The sequence below is a fragment of the Chelonia mydas genome, chromosome 3, assembly GCF_015237465.2.
Source record: "Chelonia mydas isolate rCheMyd1 chromosome 3, rCheMyd1.pri.v2, whole genome shotgun sequence".
Lineage (NCBI taxonomy): Eukaryota > Metazoa > Chordata > Testudines > Cheloniidae > Chelonia > Chelonia mydas.
This window is the reverse complement of record NC_057851.1, coordinates 96,311,252-96,336,057: the sequence shown is the minus strand read 5'-3', so window position 1 is coordinate 96,336,057 and position 24,806 is coordinate 96,311,252. Positions and strand designations below refer to the sequence as shown.

Here is a 24,806-nt window from a genome sequence, read left to right as displayed (position 1 = left end):
ATTACCCAAGCATATAGAAGTCCTATAAAGAGTTATGCACAAGTTACAAATATAGTCATACTCACATCCTTAACGATATTCTTTGGGTTTGATGGATGTTTTGCAAATTGATCATCAGTAGAGGGATGGTTCCTGCTGGAGTTTTCCCATAGGGAACTCATTTTACCCAATCTGGGAACCCTCTTTTATCTTGTGATTCTGACTACACCTTACACTCTGCGCATGTGTATGTGTTAGAAAAATGTGACTATCGGATATCTTATAGTCAAAATTACTCTTGCGGTAAATATTTTGCAATACCACCCATTGGTACATCTTTTCCCATAATCTTGTAGCATTGGGTCGTTCTTTGGTCGGTATTTATGTCAAGTCTTTCTTAAGCCAATGGCCTAGTATGGCTACACTGACATCTTACAGGCTTCAGCCTGTGGGCCTTTCATTTTAGCCCTTCTTAGACTCTTAAGAGTGGTGGGATCTTATTGCGTCTGACTACTGATCAGTCTTATACTTCTATAATCCTACAATTTACATCTATTTAGCACATATGACATAGCATGTCAGTTAATCATAACATTACACAACACAGAATAAATAGTGATAAAATGAAGCAATTGGCTACACTAAGGTGCTGGATGCCTGGGGTCCGAATCTTCCCTGTACCTCTATTCAGGGAGTCAATGGGCACTCCTCACTGGAAAACCAGTGCCCTGAAAGCCTGTCTGATTTCTCAGCAACCTACTCTTGTTAGCAGGCTGGCCAGCTCCTGCCCTGCCCCCCACCCCAGCTAAGCCCTTTTCTAGCCCTGCAGTCTCCAAGCTCTGTGCAGGAGACATCACTGCTGTTTGTCTCTCAGTCACTGTGGGGGAGGGTTCATCTCCCCTGCCATTCAGCAGCAGGCTTTCCCTCCATTTTCTGCTCAGCCCAGGGACCCCAGCTATTCCTAAGGAAAGTAGAAACCTTGTTTTCTCAGGCCTTTGGATGGGTTCATCGCTCCCCTGCCCTGCACCTTTCTGGCAGTTTTCCCTTCAGTTTTTTTTAGCATTGCTCTCTCCCTCTCACACAGCAGGTAGATCTCTGCAGCACTCTCCAGGGCCAGCCTGCCTGCAACAGGGCTCCTCTCAGCTCTGTCCTTAGTTCCCCCCCCTTATTGCATCACCAGGATCACACTGAGACATTTATAGGACAGTGCACATTAGAATGTGCAGAGGTATGGAGAAAAAAACAACAAAGAGAGGATAGGTCCTGCTGGAGTTGTGGCTCTCCGATTTCTTTAAACTGTTTTTGTAAGCAGCCTACCATTCATGAGGGGAAAGAAAGGCAAGGAGCTGCTGGGCTGGTTCCTTCAATTGCTGGTTTCTTAAGGATCTGAAACCAAAATCAGTCTCCAGCCTCTTCTGATTTCAAAGTAATGGAGTAATCACAAAAATGTATGATTTTGAATGGTCTCACTTTAAGATGTTGTAACTTTTCATTTTCTTGCTGTTTTTTCCAGGTGAAGAGAAAGCAACACCCCACCACAGTCACAAGCTGCAATGCTGCGAAACCAGAGAGTGACTCTAACACAGTGCTCTCCCCATCCCCTTAGGTTGGCTTTTTAGGAGTTGTGGACACACTCCAGGCATTCCGGTAAATTTTCCTTGTTCCGTCTGATCTTTGTTGTGGTTCTCAATTATTATTGAACAATTAAAGTTGGGGCAGGATGGGGCAGTGGCCACGCGCTTCCAATATGCTCCCCTGTATCATGGGAGCTGTGAGCCTTTTAAGAGAACGTTGTGACTAAGGAGATGTCTTTGAGGCCATGCTCTGGTACTGAACAATAGTTTTTTATTTTTTCAAACACCATGAAGGTAGACTGAGCCAGTCAGGTCACTGAAGAGGAGTCCAAGTGAATCAGTTTTCCTTTCACATGCAATTTTTAAACCAAACAAAAAGAAAACTATTGAAAAATAAATAATGAGTCTTTGTTTTTAATTCACAGGCTAACAATGCCCTGTTTTTTGCGCACATGTGACTAATTCCTGTGACAGCTCAGAAATAGACCCTTTAACAGATTGGTTTGGTTTGGTTTGTGGTTACTTTGGTATTTACACAGTATTCACAGTAACACAATTCTGTGATCCAAAGGTATACACTACGTAGTTCAGCTTTTTCCAGGTAATTATCTTGGCAGCGATGCTGCTTCTGTTGTTTATTCTGCTAAAGATAAAAATAGTCCTATATCTGGCACTTTAGTGTTTTAATAAACTGTGAAAAAATGGAAAGGGGTTTAGATATACAAGGGTTTATTTCATTTCCCATAGGTGTGCAGAGTAGCGTCAGCTGTGTGCCTCGTTTATGGAGACTCTAGCAGTGGCGGTGGAATGAGGTGAAAGGCAGTGAAATCAGCTATTCTCTGTAATTAAAAGATGAGGAGGATCCTGAGAAAAACGAGCCAGCTAGGTGGGAAAAAGCAAAAAGATAACAACTGGTTCTGTTCATATGGTGAGGAGGATGGGATGGGGGTGTGGGGAATGTAAGAATGAGGGTTGAGAAACATGGAAGAAGATGATAGGGAAATTGATAGGAAGAGGGTAAGAAAATAATTGTGGAAGTCCCATTGCCCAAATAAGTTCAAGAGGGAGTGTAGAATGCACAATACCAGAGGGGACAATTTTTCCTTACCTGGAGGGTGCCCCTTCCAGTGTTTTCATTGTAATGGCACTGTCTCTGTTATCGTTATCATGACTCAACTTACTTCTCAGTGAGTCTTTTCCTCTTTGGAATGAATGACTTGCAGTATTCACTGCTTCCATTGAAACTGGGCACATTTTGCGGGGACGTCTAAATGGACAGGTTTGGGAGAGAGAACCAATTCTAAAAGAGCAGTAGTAGGTGCAAGGACTTGGCTAAGGGGAGAATAAAATGGACAGCTGGGCAGGGTTGTTTCCTCACCTGCCTGTCTGCTAAAATCTGACTACCTTGAACTCCCACTGATATAAGTTTGGCACTACACTAGTTAAATTACTACTATTTCTACATATGCATATACTGTGGATGTTCATATACTTTTCAACATCTTATTTATGTTGCTTGGAGCAAGCAAATGTTGTTTTTCTTTTAGATAATATTACAGCAGTTATATGTCCTTTGTCAGCATTACTTGTGTAGGAGAGAAAACAGATGGTTCATACTGAAAAAGGCAAATAGAGGAGACTGCATTCTATCATTTAAGATAATGCCTCCAGGCTTGAGTTACACAGGGATCTCAAGTTTCAGAGTAACAGCCGTGTTAGTCTGTATTCGCAAAAAGAAAAGGAGTACTTGTGGCACCTTAGAGACTAACCAATTTATTTGAGCATAAGCTCAAGGGACCTGTGGTAAATTGAGGCATATCCTTCTATCCAAAAATAAATGCAGTAATAGAAACAAGTTTAAAGGGAAATTGGGCAGGATGGTACAAGGGACTGATTTTTATTGTTCTTTATATTTCAGTAGTACACAGAGGACCCCAATCAGAGCAAGAGCCACATTATATAAAGCCTAGAAGATCCTTACCCCTTTTCAATGTTCAGATGTAATTTTGACTACCAGTATCTAAAAGTTGTTACCGTTTCAAAACAATTCAGTAGTCTATGTGAAATGAGATGGTTGCAGTCTCATTGCTAATGGCCAGGGCTCTTCATCGCCAAACTGACTTCTGGCATTAATTTGGTACCCTTTTTTGTTAATGTCAGGGAGGCATAGGAATGACTGAGCATGGAGAACCAGCTCCCTTTATAGCTGTAGGAGGTTTTCCCTCTAAAACAGGGTTGAGGCATATTTATGGGATGGTTGAGGGGAGCCTGCATTTCTGTGGAGTCAAGCTGTCATTCTAACACCTTTGACCAGCACTTAAGTTACCTAAAGATAAATACAGTTCAGTCTGCTATGTAGCAAAATGTTGGCCAAGGTGAATTTCTTCAACAGCTTTCTGATCTATAAATAGCAAAAGTAAAATAATCCTCATTTCAAACTTGTCCATATAATTTATTGTTTCTTTAATGGGACATGCATTCAGTTCCTTCAGCTGTGATTTTTGTGTCTTTCCCCCTCTCTGTCCAAAGTATTCAGCATGTATTCGGGATTGTGATTTTTTGACAAGACATTGAAGAGTCCTTCAAAGTCTGTTCCATTCAATTTCTACATGTTCTTTGACAGGACTTAATCAGAACAAAAATAATATTAAAAATATAGGTGTTTATTGGTTGTCTCCTTCATGACATCATTGTTCCTGCATCCTTGAAAAGAATAAGGAAGATGCTGGACCTGGTTTAAGAAAAAGGGCGGTAGGGGGAGAAAGTTGAAAGTTCTAACTTTGCCCTGTGTGCCTGTGGGGTTTGCTTATTTATTTAATTTTGAAATTCAATTGAAATTTTTCATTAGAAAACTTCTGCTCTGCTCTAGTAGATACCAGTTTTCACATAGGGAGAAATTAATCAGTGGTAGAGCAGGTTATGGCACCTAGCCCTATCTCACCATATAAGCCATCTTGGCTGGCTGAGTCCTTGTAAAGGGATGGCCCTGCAACCCCTGTGTGTTCAGGCAGTGGTCTTTGGCGCAGAAAATCACTTCATGGGTGGACTAAGAAGAAGTCATGGATCTGTATGTATGAAGATCCTTTGGCTCCAGAACTTGTCCAGTGTGGAGGGGCTGGGCAATTTAAAGAGTATAAGAGGTTGTGGGATTCCTGGCTATGACTCGGGAATGTGAATTAACCCTCATTACAGCACTTCATCAGATCCTGAATACTTGGGCTTTGTGAATTTACTTCTAGTAGTCACGTTGGAGGAAATTTGCAATGAAAACTTCACATACATCTAAATATCTAAATTTAAGAGTAGTTCCAATTTGCTTAGCTCAGTGAAACACACAGGAACATGTTTTCCCAAATTCAGCTTTTCAGCAACAGTAAAGGCTCCTATACTTTGATGTCATAGAACCTATGAAACATTTCTTATTGGCTTATTTGCAATGAGGTTGATAACTTTTTTCCTGTGTGATGGTTTTTTAATCTTTAGATCTCATTGGAAAGTGTAGAGTATGTGTAGCACTCAAATGAATATTTTTGTATGGTCATTCCAATCCTTATGTTGCTAACTTCTGCTTTATTTTAAGTGTAATACAAGCTCATTTAACTGTACATTGAACTACCACAGTGCAAAATGTCTGCAGCTATATGAGACTTTCTTTTCATATTATCCTCCTCTTAGCAGATGGCCAAAGACTGATATTAGCATATCTTTTGAGGCATGTGTGTGGTTTTGTTTTTGCTTCATTTTTTAAATGATCATATGACTTTCTAATGCTAAAGGAGGGAGAAAAAAGTGTGTCTGGTAACACAGAAAGCATCCCATTTGCTGATTATGTTAATGAGAGAATTTGCTTTTCTGGGAAATGAAAAATCCCTCAAGAAAATTGCATTAGCAGGTAAGAGCTGATTTGCCTCGCTGTGAAAAGAAAAAAAGACTGTTGATTAGCAGATGTCTTGCATATATCGGGGGGGGGGAAATATAGCACAAGAATGCAGATAACCTTTAACTTAGAATCAAGTTATCTGCTTTTTACAGTAAGTGAATTACTATTTAGTTATTTAAATGACCAAGTTAGTTATCTGGTTTGTGTGTGTGTCATTAAGATTGAGGATGATTCTAAATCTTATTAAATTAGTTTCTAATAATACATATCCTAATTTTTAGAAAGCTTCAAGTTCACAACAGATGCCAAATTACAAATTGACAAATTATTTTTTTTTCTAATTTAATTCATCTACTCTATTGTAGCTTCATTTCAGTCTATACAACAGAGAGGTCAAATCCTTATGTTGTTTTATTCACCAATGACACTTTCACAGAATCACTGAACCATAGGAATGGAAGGGACCATAAGATGTCATCTAGTCCAGCCCCCTGTGCTAAGGCAGGACCGGGTGTCATCACCTGACAGGTGTTCTTTATAAAAAAAAAAAAAAATGGCGGGGATTCTGCAACCTCCCTTGGAAGTCTATTCCGGTGCTTAACTACCCTTATAGTTAGAAAGCATTTCCTAATATCTAACCTAAATCTCCCTTGCTGCAGATTACTTTTTGTCCTACCTTCAGAGGACATGGAGAACAATTGATCACCATCCTCTTTAGAACAGCCAGCAACATAGTTGAAGACTATTATCAGGTCCACCTTCCTGTCCTCTTTTCTCAAGGCTAAACATGCCCAGGTGTTTTGTTTTTTTTTAAACCTTTCCTCATAGGTCAGGTTTTCTAATCCTTTTATTATTTTTGCAGTGCTCCTCTGGACTCTCTCCAATTTGTCCACGTATTTCTTACAGTGTGGCACCCAGAACTGAACACTGAGGCCTCATCAGTGCTGAGTAGAGTGGGACAATTTCCTCCTGGGTCTTACATAGTACACTCCTGTTAATACTCCCCAGAATATCATTAGCCTTTTTCACTACTGCATCATGTTATTCATTGGTTTTATATACTGTTGGTATTGTTTTCCCTGTACAGTTATTTCTGTTTTGCTCTCCTTCTGCTGGCCTGTGTGTAGCTGCTCTTACATTATCTTGATGAGATTCTGAGGGGCAGAAGAGAAGCTTGAACACAGGATCCAGCATTCAGGCTTCTCTTTATCCTTTCTCTGAATTCATATCATCAAAATGCTCAGAAATAGTTTCTTTTTCATGCCTTCACCTCTGATGCCTTGATCCAGTACTTCCATGCAGAGATGGACTCTCAGAGCCTCAACAACTGGCATCACAAGATAGGCGCCGGTTTCTTCAGCTTCTGTTAGACTTTAACTCCTCAAAAGATTTGAGAATTCATGTCACAGTCTCTGCTAGCCTTCACTGTATTTGAGTCAGCACACAAGTTTTACTTCCTTGAGGCCAAAAGTGAGTGTCGTCTGTTCTCTGGTTTCTCAGCATAAAATATGGAGTTATCATGTTGCTACATTATGGGACAGATATTTGCTAATGGAGGCCAATTTTTGCTGATAGTCTAACTCAGAAACAGCAGGGGAAAAAATGCTTAAAATTGACAGGCAACTTCTGGCCTTTTTGAACAGATTGAAAGAGAGATTGATCTCAATCTCAGAGTCTAGTGAAGTATCTCCCCTTTATATTTAACAATGTTCTCCAGCAAAGATAAAATTAGAACACATTTTTTTTTTTTTTTTAATTTGAGTGAATGATTTAATGCTGAAGGAAATGTGGGTAGTTCCACTCCCTGAGTAAAGGGTGGCTGCTCAAATAAATTGGTTAGTCTCTAAGGTGCCTCAAGTACTCCTTTTCTTTTTGCAAATACAGACTAACACGGCTCCTACTCTGAAACCTGTGAGAATGGAGTAGTAGTTAGAGTAATTCCCCCCCCCCCCCCCCCCCCGGCCATCATGTCATGTAAATTAGTCTCCATCCTCCAAGAACAAACTGAGGGAAATTGCCTTACAAAACACAATTCTTCAGTGCTAGCATAGCACCCCACCACCACACCCAGGAGTGTCAGAAAGGGAGCTGCAGGGGTATCCTCCCTGGAAAAAACAGGCACGACAGAAGATGGGTTTCCCCAAACTTACTCCAGAGCATAGCTGCATGGGTGGTGGGCTAGGCTTCTCATGCCACGCAATCCTTTGTTGGGCTGCTATTGACCAGGCATATCAGAGCTGTGGGTCTTGGCCTTAACAATCGATTGAAGTAGCTATTCTGTTTTACTTTGCTGCCTTCCCAGATGGCTCCTGACACTAGTTCTACCTCCAAAGTGAATCAGTTAGCCTGGGGAGGGATTCAGGTGCTGTACCTTAGCCACCTGTAACGGCCTTTTCAGGGTCCTTATAATATTAGGAAGTTTGATGGTCCATTAGCATTTTATAAGGCTAACCAAAAATAAACAAAAAGGGAAACCATGAGAAGTGAAAAACATGCATATTATCTGCAAGGTGCCAACCTCACATGGTTTGGAGATGCATGCATTTTGGGTATCCAGCAGTTTGCATTCTTATTCCAACAAACCTACCATATCTGCAAAATTGGACTGGAAATCCTAGGAGAACAAATTCTCTCTTAAGACTTCAGGTATTTTCAGTATTGGTCCTAATGCTGACTGGATCATAGAAATTCAAGGACAGATGAAGAGGGGAAAAAATAATTTTTCAAAATCTCAAACACTAAGCTCAACTTTGACTTTCAAAGTCGGTAAGGGTAAGTCTTAACTGGCTTGCTCACCTTTCGTTTTTACTAATGTGACATATAAAGATTTTTAAGAGAGGATTATAGAGGGAAATACAGCTATACAGTGGCAACTCCCAGTGGGAACATCACTTTTCTTGATTGTTTACAAAAGCTCTGAAGTCACCAGAAAGCAATTGCATTGTTGGCTTTATTTTGATTAAATATATTTATTGCTGACATTGCAAGCCACTGCACAACATACAGGCAGAAGAGGAAAACCCTAACTGGAACTCTCTTGGCAGTATGCTTTATTGTAGGTCAAGACCGTAGTCTCTCACAGGCAAATGACAAACTTTCTGTGGCTGGCTAAATCCTCGCCCACACCACCAACCCTGTCTTTATGTAATAAGGCTAAAACCAAATACAAACATTCTGTATCTCCTACCTATTGTAAAGTCTTCTGTCCACATAAGTTTTCCAGCTGGGCCTGTCTTGTGCTTTGAATGAGTCAAGTCCTTGCTTGTATGTGGATGTGAATTATCAGGTATTTGGAGGAGTTCATGTCCTCCAAATTTCATTTATTGGTTGTGTGCTGACTGTCATGGTTACAGGACTAGCTGTATCTTTGTCCTCTCTCTGGTCCCTCAGAATGTGTCCCCCCCAGAATGTGTCCCCCCCAAGTGTTAGGTCTCACCTTCTCCTGGCTGGAATCTCATGATCTTCCTGTGCTTACAGTGTCCTGTTGCCTGAAACCCAGTCTATCACCTGAGCTTTTCCAGCAGGACCAACTGAGTTCAGCACTGAAATCTTCCCTTTGGGAGTTTGTGACCTGTGGATAACACAGGTGACCAGACAGCTGTCTCAAAACAAAGAATTGTTAATCTTAGTAGCAGGAATAAAGCATAACATAAGAGAAAAAGGAATTTAACACACTAAAGGTCTATATGCATGACTATCTTACCTATATTCCGAGGCAGGCCTATCTTACCCCAGATCCCCAACCTCTAGTATCTGGTTGTCAGTCTAATCTCTGCCTCAGTCTCCCTCCCTGTCCTTCAGGGACTCCATTTTTAAAACCAGTCGAAGGTCTTTATTCTGTCTTGTCTTTTCAGTTCGGTTAAACCACTTCCAAGAGCTCAGCAAGGCATGAGAGGTGCATTTCAAAGTAGATGGCTGTGCATTGTCTCTTATCCCTTGAATTGTTTGAGAGGAGATGAGACTATCAGGATCCAACCTCCCCCACCCCTCCCACAACCACCACCCTGCCTTCCTGGAAGCATATCCTGACAAACTTGCTTGTGAATTAACTCAGTTTATACCTACAACACAATACCCAGTAGTCACAAGTTATTATAGATGAACCCCCATGTCCTTCACATTGACTGTACCAAGTTGGGACAAGATGAGGGGAATAGAACCCCTCAGATCCCTGCAGGGGCACAAAATAGTGGTTCTCCAAGCACTTGGCCACCAACGGCCATCATACCCTGAAGAGCTCTCGCAGGCTTGAGGAGCTCCTCATTAATTGGAAGGGCTACCCTCCCAGGAACAGAGGGCTGGAGAACATCCATGAATTTATGGGTATTCTCCTGGAGAAACTCCACTTGAATACCAAGGGACAAGACAACCCAGCATAAAAGGTCCTGGTATGCCTTGAAGGATGAACCAGGCAGCATCACATCATCTGGGGACAAGGACGAAGCTGTTGGCTGAGCCAGAGATGGGTCCTGCTTCTGAGGTAGCGACTCTAAACAGGGAAACACTAGAGGCTCCACAGGAAGGGGAACGCTGGATATCTGGACTTGCAGCCGATCTGCAGCCACCAATGCTGCATGAGCAGAAGACCTCCGTTTTGACTTGGACAATGAGTGAGACCTCTGGAAATGAGAAGCTTCCTATTGAGCCCAAGGGGGCCATTGGCATGGGTAAACACGTTTGTGGCCAGTAGGGGCCGGGCAAGGAGCCTCCATCCCAGCCTACGGGTGCATGCCAACCCTCGTAGCCATACTGGTCAACTGGTGGCCTTCAGACCTCCTCTTGCAAAGTGGGGTGTGAGGATGAGGAGCCCAACTCTAAAACAGACAAGTCCCAGGACCTTGGGGACATGAGGGGAGAAACTCTACTGGGAGCCATCCAGTGATCCAACTCATCTGTGGCCCAGAACAACGTCAGAACCAGTGCTCCCAATGTCGTTGGCACCACCTGTGCCAAAAATGTCATTGCCACAGGCCAGGTTGGTTCTGGTACAAGCAGTGGTATTGGAGCACCTGAGTGTATCGAAGTTGAGGGTGGTGACAATCTCTACAGCACCATCTGTGGCATCGATTGCATTGGTGCTGAGGAAGGGCCTGGAACCAAAGAACCTTGTACCATCTCTGGGGCCGAGCCAATACCAACCAGTAGGAGAGGTGCTTTATGGTACATTGCTGAAGGACCAAAGAGTTCAGTGGCACGCTCCAACTGGAGGCGCCATCGTGGACACCAGCCTCATGAAGTCCTGGACCAGTGGCAAAGCCAGGACCAAAAATCACAGTAGGTCTTCCACAGCCAGGTAAGTTGATGTCACAGACATTGTCGGTAAGGGCATCATTCCCCTCAGTACTGGACTCAACATACGCTGGAATTGGAATTGACAATATGGAGTGTCTGTCCTCCCTACCCTGTACTGAAGGAGGGTCAGAAGTACCCATGCCATCCTGCACACTAGAGACAGTCCCATGCCAGGTCACGCTCTTCTTAGGAGAGACAGAAGAGCTGCCCCAGGACCTGGAGCACTCATGATTTGTCTTACGAGTCTTCTTTGGCACCGAGAACAGGAGGACTCCCATGCCTCTTTGGAGAGGCGCCTGCCCCACAGTGGGAGGCAGCAGCACTTTGGGAGCCGGAGGGCGATCCTTGGCCTTTGGAAACCCTGTTCAAGCAAGGGCTGCTGAAAGCAAAGGTCCCGTGCCACCTGCGTCCTCTCCTTGAACGGTCTTCAGATCAAACTGTGCTCTTTACGATGGGCCTCACCAAGGCAGAGCAAGCACCTCATGTGGGGATCACTGTTGAGAATTACCCCTCCTCACGAATCCCAGGGAGAGCACTACCACTACCGGTATAGTATACGCCCACAACTTTTGCACTAACACTAACTAAACTAACTAGTAACTGTGTACAATGAATTAATCTATGAGGATAAATTGTGAGGTTGTGAAAACAACCACCCTGCAGAGCTCTGACACCAGCCGAGAGAAGGAACTGAGGGGGGGGTCAGTGCGGCACTGCCTCATATAGCCGGGGAGGGGCTACATACATGAGGCACGACCACCACCCTTCTATGAGTACTACCAGGCAAAAGTCTCTGGCTTCAGCGCACGCACACACCTACTTGGAATACACTTCCACTAGTTCTGTTTCTATTCCACTAATAGCTGCTGTTTAACATCCTCCTGAGGTACTAAAGTTAGACATTGTTAAATCATCAGGTCCAGCTAACCTGCATCCAAGTGTGTCAAAAGTGATGGCTGTGGAGCTCTCCGCACTGTTAATGTGGAGTTTTCACTAAGTATTGGAGCACTGGGAAAACTTAAGAATGAAGGAAAGCTAAAGTTGTGCCAGTTTTTAAAAGGGTAAACCAGATGACCCAGCTAATTATAGGCCTGGCAGCCTGACATTGATCCCAGGCAAAAAAGTGGAGCAGATGGAACCAGACTCAATTAACAAAGAACTAAAATAGGGTAATCTAATTTAATGCAAATCAATGGAAAATATAGCTGTGACGGGTTGAACCTCTTGGGAAGCCATCTGACGTGCTGAGATACCACTGAGTCTACCTGTTCTGACAGCTTGGGCGCCCTTTAACCTGTCTTGCTAAGCCAGGCTCTTAAAACCTCCTCTAACACACACACACACACACACACACACACACACACACACACACACACACACACACACACACACACACACACACACACACACACACACACACAGAGTCAGCTGCAGATCAGCTCTGGGAAGACTCAGCTTAAGGGACTTGCTCCAGCACTCAGATGTCCACCTCCCTTGGAGTGTAGACCCAAAGATATATTATGAAATCTGCCCCCTCAGTGTGGAGAGAGGAGTGCACACTTCTTACCCCCCAAGTTAGAAATTACAGAAACTAGGTTTAATAACAAACAAAACAAATTTTATTAACTATAAAAGGCAAATTTTAAGTGGTAAAAGGGATAACAGAACAAAGCAGATGACTACGCAAATGAAATCAAACATACAAACTAAGCTAGTTTCACTAAAGAAATTGGTTACAAATAGTATTTCTCACCCTAGATGTTGTTGCAGGCAGGTTGCAAAGTTTCTGTGGTTCAGAGTTCTAGTTATATTCCTTTTCAGACTAGACTCCAGTCTCAGTCTGGACTCCCCCCTTGCCTTTCTTTTTGCAGTCTTTCTTCTTGGGTAGATAGGCCATGGAGAGGAGGAGTCCTGTTTGCCTTCCTCCCCACCCTTAAATAGGATTTACATAACGTGGGAATCCTTTATTTCCCAAACTTAGAATCATAGAATATCAGGGTTGGAAGGGACCCCAGAAGGTCATCTAGTCCAACCCCCTGCTCAAAGCAGGACCAAGTCCCAGTTAAATCATCCCAGCCAGGGCTTTGTCAAGCCTGACCTTAAAAACCTCTAAGGAAGGAGATTCTACCACCTCCCTAGGTAACGCATTCCAGTGTTTCACCACCCTCTTAGTGAAAAAGTTTTTCCTAATATCCAATCTAAACCTCCCCCATTGCAACTTGACACCTCTTCCCTTCCAGTGGAAAGTTACAAGAAGTCCCAGGTAATGTTTAGTATCAAGTTACAAGACCTGACTCTGTAGGATCATAGAGTCCATGAGTCAGTGGCAGTATGGAGATTCCACAGGAAGGCCAAGCTTTTCACAGTCTATTGTCCTCGCTGATGGGCCATCCGCCCTGTCTGGCTTTTCCATTGTTGTACCTATAGTGTTACCAGTGGGCGTCACCCAAAGTAGCATAGTTGAAATACAGATACATAGTCAGGTTTCAGAGTAGCAGCCGTGTTAGTCTGTATTCGCAAAAAGAACAGGAGTACTAGTGGCACCTTACAGACTAACAAATGTATTTGAGCATAAGCTTTTGTGAGCTACAGCTCACTTCATCGGATGCAAGTGAGCTGTAGCTCACAAAAGCTTATGCTCAAATAAATTTGTTAGTCGCTAAGGTGCCACAAGTACTCCTTTTCTTTTTGTGAGATACATAGTCAATATTCCTAACTTCAGATACAGAAATGATACAGGCATACAAATTGGATAAACACATTCAGTAAATCATAACATTTCCAATGATATCTCACACAAGCCATCTTGCATAAAGTATATCTCAGTTATGTCATTCATATCATAAGCATATTTTCATAAAGAATATGGAATGACATGTCATAATAACCTGTCAAACTAAATTGAAGTCTGAAATCTTTTTTTATGAGATTACAAGTTTGGTTACTAAAAATAATAGTTTTGATGTAATATACTTAGACTTCTGTAAGGCATTTGACTTGATGCTGCATGACATTTTGATTAAAAAACTAGAACAAGATAAAATTAACATGGCACACATTAAGTAGATTAAAAACTGGTTAACTGATAGGTCTCCAATTGTAACTGTAAATGGGCAATTGTCATCGAATGGGCATGTTTCCAGATGGATCCCCAGGTGTTGGCCCTATGCTATTTAACGTTTTTATCAGTGACCTGGAAGAAAACATAAAATCATCACTGATAAAGTTTGGAGATAACACAAAATTTGGAGGAGTGATAAATAGTGAAGAGGACAGGTCACTATTTCAGAGCGCTCTGGATCACTTGGTAAACTGGACACAAGCAAATGACTATATGTTTTAATATGGCTAAATGTAAATGTATACCTCTATGAACATAGACCATACTTACAGGATAGGGGGCTCTATCATGGGAAGCAGTGACTTCGAAAAAGGTTAGGGAATTGTGTGGATAATCATCCGAATATGAGCGCCCATGTGACTGTGGCCAAAAATGCTAATGTGATCCCAGGATGCATAAACAAGGAAATCTCAACTAGGAGTAGTTATTTTACCTCAATATTTGGCACAGGAGTAACCTCTGCTGGAATGCTGTGTCCAGTTCTGGTGCCCACAGTTCAAGAAGAATGTTGATAAATTGGAGAGGGTTCAGAGAAGAAGAATTAGAGGATTAGCAAACATACCTTTTAATGATGGAGTCAAAAAGGTTAATCAAGCTTAACAAAGCGAAGATTAATTAGTATAAGTATCTACATGGGGAACAAATATTTAATAATGGGCTCCTCAATCTAGCAGAGAAAAGTATAACACAATCCAGTGGCTGGAAATTGAAGCTACGCAAATTTGTATTGGAAATAAGGTGTACATTTTTGACTGCTAGAGTATTAACCATTGGCACAATTTACCAAGGGTGGTGGTCGATTCTCCATCATTTTTAAATAACTTCAGGTTATAAGTCCTATTGACTTCAAACTGCAAACTCTGATGGATAGTGTCCCAGTTCCCAAGGTAACTGCATCTCTGGCATCTTCGTGACCTTCTTGAGCGCACTCTGCTTAGTTGTTTAGCATCTAGCAGTTACCCTTCTTGGGGCAGAGTCCCACAACTCTCGCTGTCTAGATCTTGGCCTCAGACACCTCCAATCTACTGTAATTATCTCAGCAAGTCTGACTTTAGTTCAGCTCAGAGGCAATGTCAGGATTAACCAGTGACCAACCAACTTTCGTAATGTAAAGTGCTATTTATTCAGAGCAAAATCATCACAGAGAAAACATAATAAAAATAAAAAGCTTTTCTGCATCTTTAGCTTAGTAGTCAATCACCCATCTCCTGTCAAACTTATTAGAAAAAAAAAATATGTAAAATTTGAAATGCTATCATTTAGGAAACTAATTAAAGAAACAAGTACAAAACATCCATTTTAGCAATTTGACTATAAAAGAAGAAGAAAGTAAAGAACTAACAACATGTAAATAAAATACCTTAGTTTAAATTTTAAAAAAATCAATTTAACTTAGAGAAAATCATTATTTAAATAAAAAACATTATTAATGTAAACAATTATTTTTATGTAAAGCTATACATGAAAGTGATGAAATGCAGTGATGAGACATTGTACATTAATTCCATACAGCAACTGTCATAAGCCCCATTAGATGAAGCGAAATATGAATACCAGCTGCTTAGAACACAGTGAATGAATGCCACTGAATCTACAAGAGACCAAAAGTGAATTTCTGAATTTCAGCATGGAGACAAAATTCAGAATCAACTTGGTATGAAGCCCATTCTTAATCTGATTGTGAAACAGCCTTCCTCAAGTTAATTTTCAAGGTTGTCGTGTTTTTTCTGAGGAACACCAAAGTTCATTCAAAAGTCACTGGGCCAGAAATATCTCAGATTTGTTCCTTAGGTGGACATCCAAGATAATCTTTGCTGAGAACAGGGAAGAGACCACCATTTCTGTGTTAAATTACAAAAGGTGCAAATTAACAAATTGTAGTTTAATGGGATTCTACCATACCTTTTAAAATTTCTGAACACTTGATGTACTTTACTTAACCTAGACCTACAATAGGTTTAGAGAATAATTCCTTTTTCATTCTTTTAAAAGTTGTAAGTCTAAAACCTTTTCCAGTCCACAAAAAAGAACAAATGCAGCACACTGGTAAACTAGAGATCATATAATCTACTCATACTACCTCAAAGTGCTTCCTGTCTATTAAAATGACAATGAGCTCTCTACACAAAAAAGTGTTTAATTATATCCTACTCTGTGAGATTCAGAATCTGAATGCTGTTTATATTCTTTTACTCATATATTTTAATGTGACATATGGAGAGCCTTGAAAGTCATGTGAACGTAATAAGAGTAATAAAAAGAAACTATTAAAAGGTATTCCCTAAAAGTTAGAATAGAACATGTCAAAAATTAAATTATTTCTGAAAAATGTAAGGACATGCATATTGGAAGGAATCATTTGAAGTACTCCTACACTGTAGTAGGTTGTAAACGAATTGTAACCACTCAGAAAGTGACCTGTGTGTCACAGAGGGCACTTCACTGAAAAACTTTTCTATGCACAGGAGCAAACAAAAAGATGTTTTTGTGCCTCAAGAAAGGGATATAGATTAATACTGGAAATAGTATATTGCTACAGAAATCAACAGGATACTCTCACCTTGAATATAATGTTTATAATATAATATAATCACTTCATCTTCAGAGGCATAGTGTAGAAATTGAAAAGGTCTTGAGAAGGGCAAGGAAAATGATTAGAGGCACAGACAGACTTTCATATGCGGGAAGATTTAAAAGATAAGAAAGAACTGATCAGAAAGGAGATGAATAAGAGGGGACTTGAAAGAGACTTATAAAATAAATGACTGTTGTAGTGAATGTGAATCAGGTGCTTCTGCTACTCTCTCTCTTAAAACCAAAATGGTGGGAGGTTCCAGTGAAATTGAGAGAGAGCCAATTTAAAACTGTTAAAAGGAAACACATTTGTACAACTCATAATTAACCTGCAGAACTCTGCAAAAAACAACATCAGTGAGGTGGAGAGCTTAGTAACGAAAAAATAGATATTTTCATGAATACAGTCATCTGCAATTACATTAGTTGGGACAAAAGTTGATAAAGGATAGCAACCTTTATGCCTGAGCGTATAGGTCTGTCACTAACTACTTATCTGATGAAAAAACCCACCTTCCTTATAGGAACTTTATGGTGGTTTTACACTGTCCTATAAAACATCTGCTATGAATTAGTGTCAAATGCAAGATATTGGACTAGATGGACAGTTGATCTGTTCCAGTTTCAACAAAACATAATGGTTCAAATATAAAAATATTTGCAGTCTAGTTTCCATTCCCTCCCGACTAAGGCACCTAATCCTGCAAACACCTTACTCTTACAAGTAATCCCATTAAAATCGGGGATTCTGTGTGTGAATATGAATTACTTATGAGAAGCTATTTTGCGGTTTCAGGTCCAAAAATTCAAATTACAACCACTCCCAGTAGGTGCACATGTTTAACACTAATGAAAGATTTGAAATGGGTGAACTGAAAGTTAAATGTGATTTTAGATAAATTAGCTGGAATTAGTTTGAATTCTTTGTAACAAAGAATATGAGCTTATTCTACAAAAGATAAGGAGTCTATTGACCAGAATGTTCCTAAACCACACATCCATTTGCACTTTTCCCACCAAACAAGAGTCATGTTAAAAAAGACCCTTTTCTGTTCTGAACAGTGTAATGTTTTGTGGGAAACTGGAAAAGAGAAACAAATAGAGCGGAGAGGATGGAAGTAGAAGGCTCCTGGAAAGAGACAGAGAGAGACTCCTAGAAGCAGGAGAAACAGAGAGACAAACTGAAGGGAAATAGAATGTGAGGTTGAAAATAACAGGACTAAGTCTGGCAACTCTACTAGCCAGAGTGTAACTACAAAGATTATTCAGGGAGAAAGCTAGGCTGGAACTTAAAAGTACTTCTCAGACTTTGTTCACCAGAGCTTGAGAGCTGATAACTTAGTACTGTAGTGAGAGGCAGAATTACCCCTAGGTCACAGAAAGGCCCTCTGCGCCTTAAAAGCCACTGTGGCCTGCAGGAGAAAAGGTTAACACTTTTAAGTGTTAATATATTGCTTAAGTAATATATTAAGAAATTTTTGCCTAGCTTGAGCCAGTTATTTTCGTAAGTGACAATAAATGCTGTTAACTGAATGTAATGTGCATAAGCTGAATTTTGGTTGATTTTGTAGTGTAGTATATAAGCTACAAAGTTACACTGTGTTTATGATTTCTTCCTTTTAATAGGTGGCAATAATAGCAGAATTTAGTTTAGTACATGGGTGGAGTCCTGCATCCTCTGTCCTGAGCTATATCAAATATGAATTAGTTTGGGCTTTTTCTGTAGAAAAAGTCAGCTTTCTGATAAAACTTTTCAGAAGTTTAAGACTTTGTTTACCTTGTGTTCTCAGTGACTAGTACAACTATTTGTGAGTAAATTCTACAGTATCAGTCTCTAAATTCAAATTTCCAACTACCAGCTGTTCTACAATTTAGAAAGGACCACTACTCTTCCATAAAATGGTGCTCAAAAGCCAGATTTTTAGGCTAAGACATAATTTAACTAATCAAGAAAGATCATGTCATCCATTTTTAAATAGTCTTTTCAGTCTTTATAAATACAATTATACAATTAAAAAGGGTACAGATGGCAGATTTCCCTAGATCTAGCCCAGGTATGAACATAGTTCATATTACACACAAAAACTATGTTAAAATAATTGCATGCAGTGGTGTTGTAGACACGTTGATCCCAGAATATTAGAGAGAGAGAGGTGGGTAAGGTTATATCTTTTATTGGACCAACTTCTGTTGGTGAGAAAGACAAGCTTTTGGGATTACACAGAGCTCTTCTTCAGGTCTGAGGAAAAGCTAGGATGTTAAAATAATATAATGTAGGTTTGCAAAATCAAGAACACAAAATTAGGAAATGCCAGATTTACAATTGCCCATGCAACCTTAATTCTGCCCCTGGGTATATCCATCATGTGCACTGAATGGGGTCATTTGGAAAAAACAGTGATGTGATCATATAATTAAATATTGTATCATAATGCATACACACCAGGAGGCTGAATTAAGGTTCACATTCCTAACTTTTGAGTGCTTGACTTTGCAACCTAAACAAAATTCTTGTAACATAGTGTAACATTCTGTACACCTTTTTTTCTTCCTTAAAGAAAAAAGTCAGGAAGGGGTTTTTATTAAATGGGCCATTGTGACCATGTTCTAAGTCTGGTGATTTACAGAATGGAGGCATCCTGGCCCAACTCTGTTGCAGCCTCCCACACAAACACTACAGCCCGCTGGTCCCGTCGCTCCATGATGTCCTGCCAATATGTTCCTGAGGAATGCAGGTGAGAGAAGAGAAATTATGATTTTTAACAGTTGGTCTCAGCAAAATCTGAACAGAATTTCATAGGACATAGCCAGAGCGATTCCCCCTACAAAATATCAAAGGCCTGCTGCAACTAAGAGAGATGTGAGAGCTTCTCAAAGAAAAGGTCCCAAGCATTCTTATAATGGAAAGTATTATGCAACCTAAAATAGGGGTGTTGTGGGCAAGTATAGTCTGTCACACCACCTCCCCGGGGCGGTAGCGTTATGGCCCTGTGGCCAAGTCCAAGAGACCGCTCCTCCTCTCAGGGTGGGATACCATCATGGTTAGAGTCGGGGAGCTGTCCTTAGGTTCAGGACTGTCTGGCCACGCCACCAGAGTAAATGGGACCACCCTTCAGAAGAGGGCGGTACAACCTAATGGCCAGAGTTAATGGGGCTATCCTTCTGTGCAGGGCGGCGTGGCCTAGTGGCCAGAGTCAATGGGGCAGCGGGGCCTGGAGGTCAGAGTCTGTAGGACGGTCCCTCTGTGCGGGGTGGTGTGGCCTAGTGGGACCACCCCTCTTTGCAGGTCAGCATGGCCTAGCGGTTAGGCAGGGGGTTGGCCACCACCCAAGGGTAGGTTGGTGTCTGGGGTAGAGGGACCCAAGCGCTCCCTACTCCACCAGCCCAGGGCCCTAACAGTAGTGAGTGTATCCACCATGAATCAGCAGGGATCCCTCCAAAACACAGGGACTCTGTTCCTGGTTCCACAACCGGATCAATGTCTGGTTCCCCTGAACTACTTCTTACCCTGTCTTCCTGTTCCAAAGTCCACAGGTCCTCTGATCCTCCAGGGTAGTCAACAGGCGAAGTTCCCAACGACTCCTTCCCCTTGTGGGCAGCCAGGTATTCGCCTGGATCTCACAATGCCTGGCCTCTGTGGTCTGGGGCTCCGATAGCTCCTGGGCAGGAGCTTGCAACACACGCTCTCTCCCTTTCCCGGTCAAGGAAAACTGAGCTTAGCTGCTCCATTTTATAGTGTGGTTCCAGTTGGAGTATGCCCAGCAGGAGTGAGGGGGCATGACTTCCTCAGCACTCAGTATAGGGTTAACCCCTTCCTGCCCAGTGGGGGGCAGGTATACCCCATCACAAGGGGTCAATATTAACTCCCCCTATAATACTCTCATTTCTGTTGGGCCAGAATGTGATACATGCACTTGTATTGAATAATTCCTTATTCCTCTAGCAGTATTACTGAGTCCAATGGCACTGTTGAGAAGAAAGGTACCTGCTGAACTTCAATTTTGGGCACCCAGGGCATGATTCTAAACCAATGAACACAACTGAAAGACTCCCATTGACTTCAATGGGTTTTTGGATCAGTCCCCCATAGAATGTAATAGATTTCTCTGCAAATATAGTAAAGTACCTTACTTGCCATTGAGCCTGATAATTTTATTCTCTGAATGTATAATGTGGAATTCAACATTACTTACCTATTTGTTATTATATTTATCTCCTTTGTAAAGCACTTTAAGATCCATGAATGAAAAGCACTATATAAGAGGAAGGTGCTGGTATTAATAAATAGTAATAATAATAATAATGAATGGCAATAGCAAAGTAATCAGCACCTTACTTGCATATATAGTGAGGATCAGCCTCTTTTCCCCCCCTTCCAGGTGACACCAACATTGCTTTATGGATTGGTCAGTGGGGTACTCTGAGTAGATTGGCTGTCACTCTGGCCAAGACTCGACACAACAGGAAACCTTCAGAATATGGAAAGTACTGGAATAGGACCCTAAATCTAGGCTTCTCTAATGATAAGTTGATGGCTGAACTACAGTGTCCCAAATGCTATCCTGACATGTGCACATGTGGATGTCAGGCAAAAAGAAATCAAGGGGAGGGACAGGCAAATATCCAGTAATGGACCAATATGTTTGACAAATGTAATGTATGATATTCCTAGATATGGAGAAAGCCTATGTATGGAGGGGGGGAAAAGAACCAGTCTTACCATAGACATAGATATACATTTTATTTTATTTCAAAAAATAGCAAATGTATTAAGAACACGAACCAGAAAGTTATTAAAAGCTTCATAGCAAAATATTTAGCCAACTCTGTTACAATATATAGGCTTGAGGTTCTAACAAGTAACACTATGCCTCAATTCACTGAGCAAGTAATGCTCTTGACACATAAACATTGCATTGTTGAAATATGGAGCTGGAAATTAAAAAAAGAAATATTTCTGTCTTTCATCTTTCATGATCAACTGAAGTACAACAACTTTCTAACTTTTGATTCTTTTTTGGGGAAAGCCTTTAAAAAAAACACAATTCCTGAGTATTTGGATGAAGTGAAAATATCAAACATCTGTTAAAGATGACCAGTTAAGGCCCAATACTGCTTGGTGAATGGTAGAAGGAGTTCTCAAATGTGGTTGTCATGGCAGGATCAAGGCCTAAATGGCTTAATGGAAAAATGAAAACTTTCTAGTAGAAAGAAAAGGAGTACTTGTGGCACCTTAGAGACTAACAGATTTATTTGAGCATGAGCTTTCGTGGGCTACAGCCCACTTCATTGGATGCATGTAGAGTCATTCGTATTAACTTTCTTAGCCTACAACTGCAACTGTGAAGCGTGCTTTGCTGAGAGAACGCTTTTTGTCTTAAACGTCAATCGTTTGCAAAAGCTTTCTATGCAATTTATCACAGCTAAACCTCCCCTGAGCCATCAAGCTATAATTATGCAAAATATACAAGTTTAAATTTAGCCAGTTGGGCTTTCACATTAACCTTAGTGTAAATATTGAATTGTATAGTTTGTTGTTTCAATTTTTTCAAACATAGCAATCCTGTTATTTAAGTTTTGGCTACTGTAAACACTATATATAATATATTTAATTATTCTCTTTAGATTTGTCACAATATCATACTGTACATCATAATTCTAAAATCCTGTTATTCATCATGTTCAGATCTTTTTAATTAATTTTGTACATTTTATTTGTAAAGCTGTTGCCAATTAATGCACTTTGAATAACTAATCCCAGAAAAATTTGCAGATTTCCAAGCCATGGTTATTCTACATATGGTTTTCTTGAATTGCAGTACTAAATTATAGTGGATATAGAAAGTTATCACAAAGCATAGTTAACTAGAATTCACAACACTGGTATTCAACTTGACCATTTACAGTGAGTTCACAAAAATGGTTTTAATCTGCCCAGTTTTCTTCTACCCTCCCACCCCAACGTGTAAACACAATGACATTCTAGGACTGCAGTTACCAAGATGTATCATCTGTAAAAGACAATGTGTGTCTGGATTTGGCAATTCCAGTAGATACTGCTACTCACTTTCCATCCTAGACTGGAAGCATCATTGTTAGAATGTTGCAATCACTAAAAGAACTGACTAGAAGCTTATGGGAGCTCCAATTCTGATGCAGGTTTTTTGACTTAGTGATGAAAAGTCATGTGCTTATATAGAAACAAAAGAGCAACAGATTGGAGAATATGGGATCTGTGGCACGAACATATATTTGAGTGGTGATAATATACAGTATTACAGTTGTATGTTACTAACACATGAAACTCTTGGCATTACAGAGATGATGATCTCTGTTCACACAAGCCAATCTGAATGTGCCATAAGCATTCGGTAAAAACAGGCTTGTGCCAGTTTCACTGAAAAAGAAACTTGTCAAAATATTTTTAAAAATACTGTAGGACGTCTTGTAAATTGTAATTTAAATATTAAAATCTTGTTTCAGAAGTTCCCCGCTTTAGGTTGTTACTCAAAAACTCTTCATGTTCAAAACTCAAATTATTATGAGATCTTGAAATCATAAGCAGCTTTTCCTTATTAGTAAAGTCCTTTTTAACTGTGGCTTGTGGTACAAGTAACCTATCCATTGGGTCCTCTTTGTTTTCTAGTTTCATGTATCCTTTACTGTTGCTTCGATCCAATCTGGGCCAGCTGGGGTGTTTTCTTTGTTCAGCTTGGACAGTGAGTGTTGACGGACCCCCCTCTAAATCCAAGGATTTTGAATGTGCAGACAGAAGATGCAAAGACGCGTTGGACCCAAATTGTTTTCTGGCAGCACCAGGTGATAAAAGTTTTCCAGTGCTTGGTCCAAGAGTTATAGAAGATTTGAACTGACTGGATGGAGGTTCTACAAATGAATTATTTCGGGGTAGCATTGCATTGGCAGGTTTGTAGGGTTCATTGGTATCAGTTAATGAAATGGCTAGAGAGTCCATTGACAAATTTCTAGCCCGGCTTCTAGTGATCTCAGAATCCTCAGTGATATTGTCTATACTAGGTTCATCAATAACACAATTATTTAGTTTAATTACGGGCAGTGTGAAAGCACTAATGGAGGATGATACAATTGACTTTGTTTCACACTTTATAGAGCTACTATTTTTGTCATTCGTTGCCTTGCTAGTGTGAGGGTAGAGTCCAAAGACAGAGCCAGAATGCTCAGCCAGCAAAGGTGGTAGAAGGTTAGAAGTCTTCTTGTCTTCATTTATGGCAACCTCATCTTCTTCAGCCGAACTGTCCATTCGAAAGTTACTCCTGAAGCCAGAGAAAGGTGCAATTGTGTTTGCAGCCAACCGCGACGCACATGAGTTCCCACTATGCTTGAATTCACTTTCCCCCAATAAAGCAGTGTAAGCGCCATTCAACTGCTTTTGTTCCTTGATTCTCAGACTGTGCATGTCTATTACAGTGGAATATATGTCTCTCATATGTATGACTTTTGTTTCCTTGTCACGATTTTCATGTAGGATGGCATTTGCACAAATAAAAATAAAAATTCCAATGCCCATAGTAAAGGGGCCCAACATTTTCATCTTATCTGAGTGTAAATGTTGTTCAAAGAAACGAAATATAACTCCACCTTGGTTTGTTATGACCTGGGTTTCATTTAAGGCTAGAGTAGCTTCAGGACCTAAAAATTGTTCCTTTTGTGGCCAGTATCCAAGGATAGCCATTGCAATTCCCATGAATGAGATAAGCACTCCCAAAACAAGAAAGAATCCTGATGGGGAGTAAAGTCGGATTTTGCCCCTAACAATTACTACATCAGCCCTGGGCCGGCGTCTGACTGGCTTTTTCTCTTCAGAAGTTGGCGATGTGGCAAGATTTAGGTGATGCTGAGATCTGGCAGAGTCTTGCCTCTTTAAGGCTGCCAGCCCTGTTATTACTCCACCAGTTGCTATCATAGTTCTATATTCTGCCCTAGAAAAGAAAACAGAAATACTAATATAAGTAATTTCAATATAATATACATATGTTTGTTAATCAGACATTTACTTTTTATTAAAATAAATATTACTTTAAAAAGCCATTACATTTTAACAGCTCTTCATAAATGGCAACTTTCAGATGTACATGGCATTTGAGAAAACAAACTGGTTTTTGAGCACAGTAAAGCTAGGTAATATGTCTGGCCTAATTGATAGAGATATAGTGGAAAACTAATAAGATGGCACATGGTGAGTTGTCAGGAGTATATAAAATGAAATTACTGAAAATGCTTAATATATGGCATCGTTCAGAACTGGTCTCTAACAAAGCAATCGACATTATCTCATATGGGTGTTAGACAATCTTGAAGTTTTAGCTAAAAAAGCTTTTAAAAGCTGTGAAACAATTACCGTTAGTGT

At 40.6% G+C, this 24,806-nt stretch overlaps 1 protein-coding gene and 1 long non-coding RNA gene across 4 annotated transcripts in view; one reads left to right on the top strand and one right to left on the bottom strand.

The window, feature by feature from the left end:
• The first annotated feature begins 1,497 nt into the window (after positions 1–1,497).
• LOC122465049 lies at positions 1,498–23,193 on the top strand. Its single transcript, XR_006289593.1, has 3 exons — positions 1,498–1,626; positions 19,048–19,155; positions 23,067–23,193. It is a non-coding gene; the product is annotated as an uncharacterized LOC122465049 (long non-coding RNA).
• TMEM200A (transmembrane protein 200A) overlaps positions 21,151–24,806 on the bottom strand; it is a 71,797-nt gene continuing 68,141 nt past the window's right edge. For all 3 annotated transcript variants that reach the window (XM_027823210.3, XM_007060781.4, XM_027823211.3), the window contains one exon: positions 21,151–24,378. In XM_027823210.3, the coding sequence (XP_027679011.2) occupies positions 22,887–24,378 (1,492 nt within the window). In that variant the 3' untranslated portion in view covers positions 21,151–22,886. The remainder of the gene's footprint in view (positions 24,379–24,806) is intronic.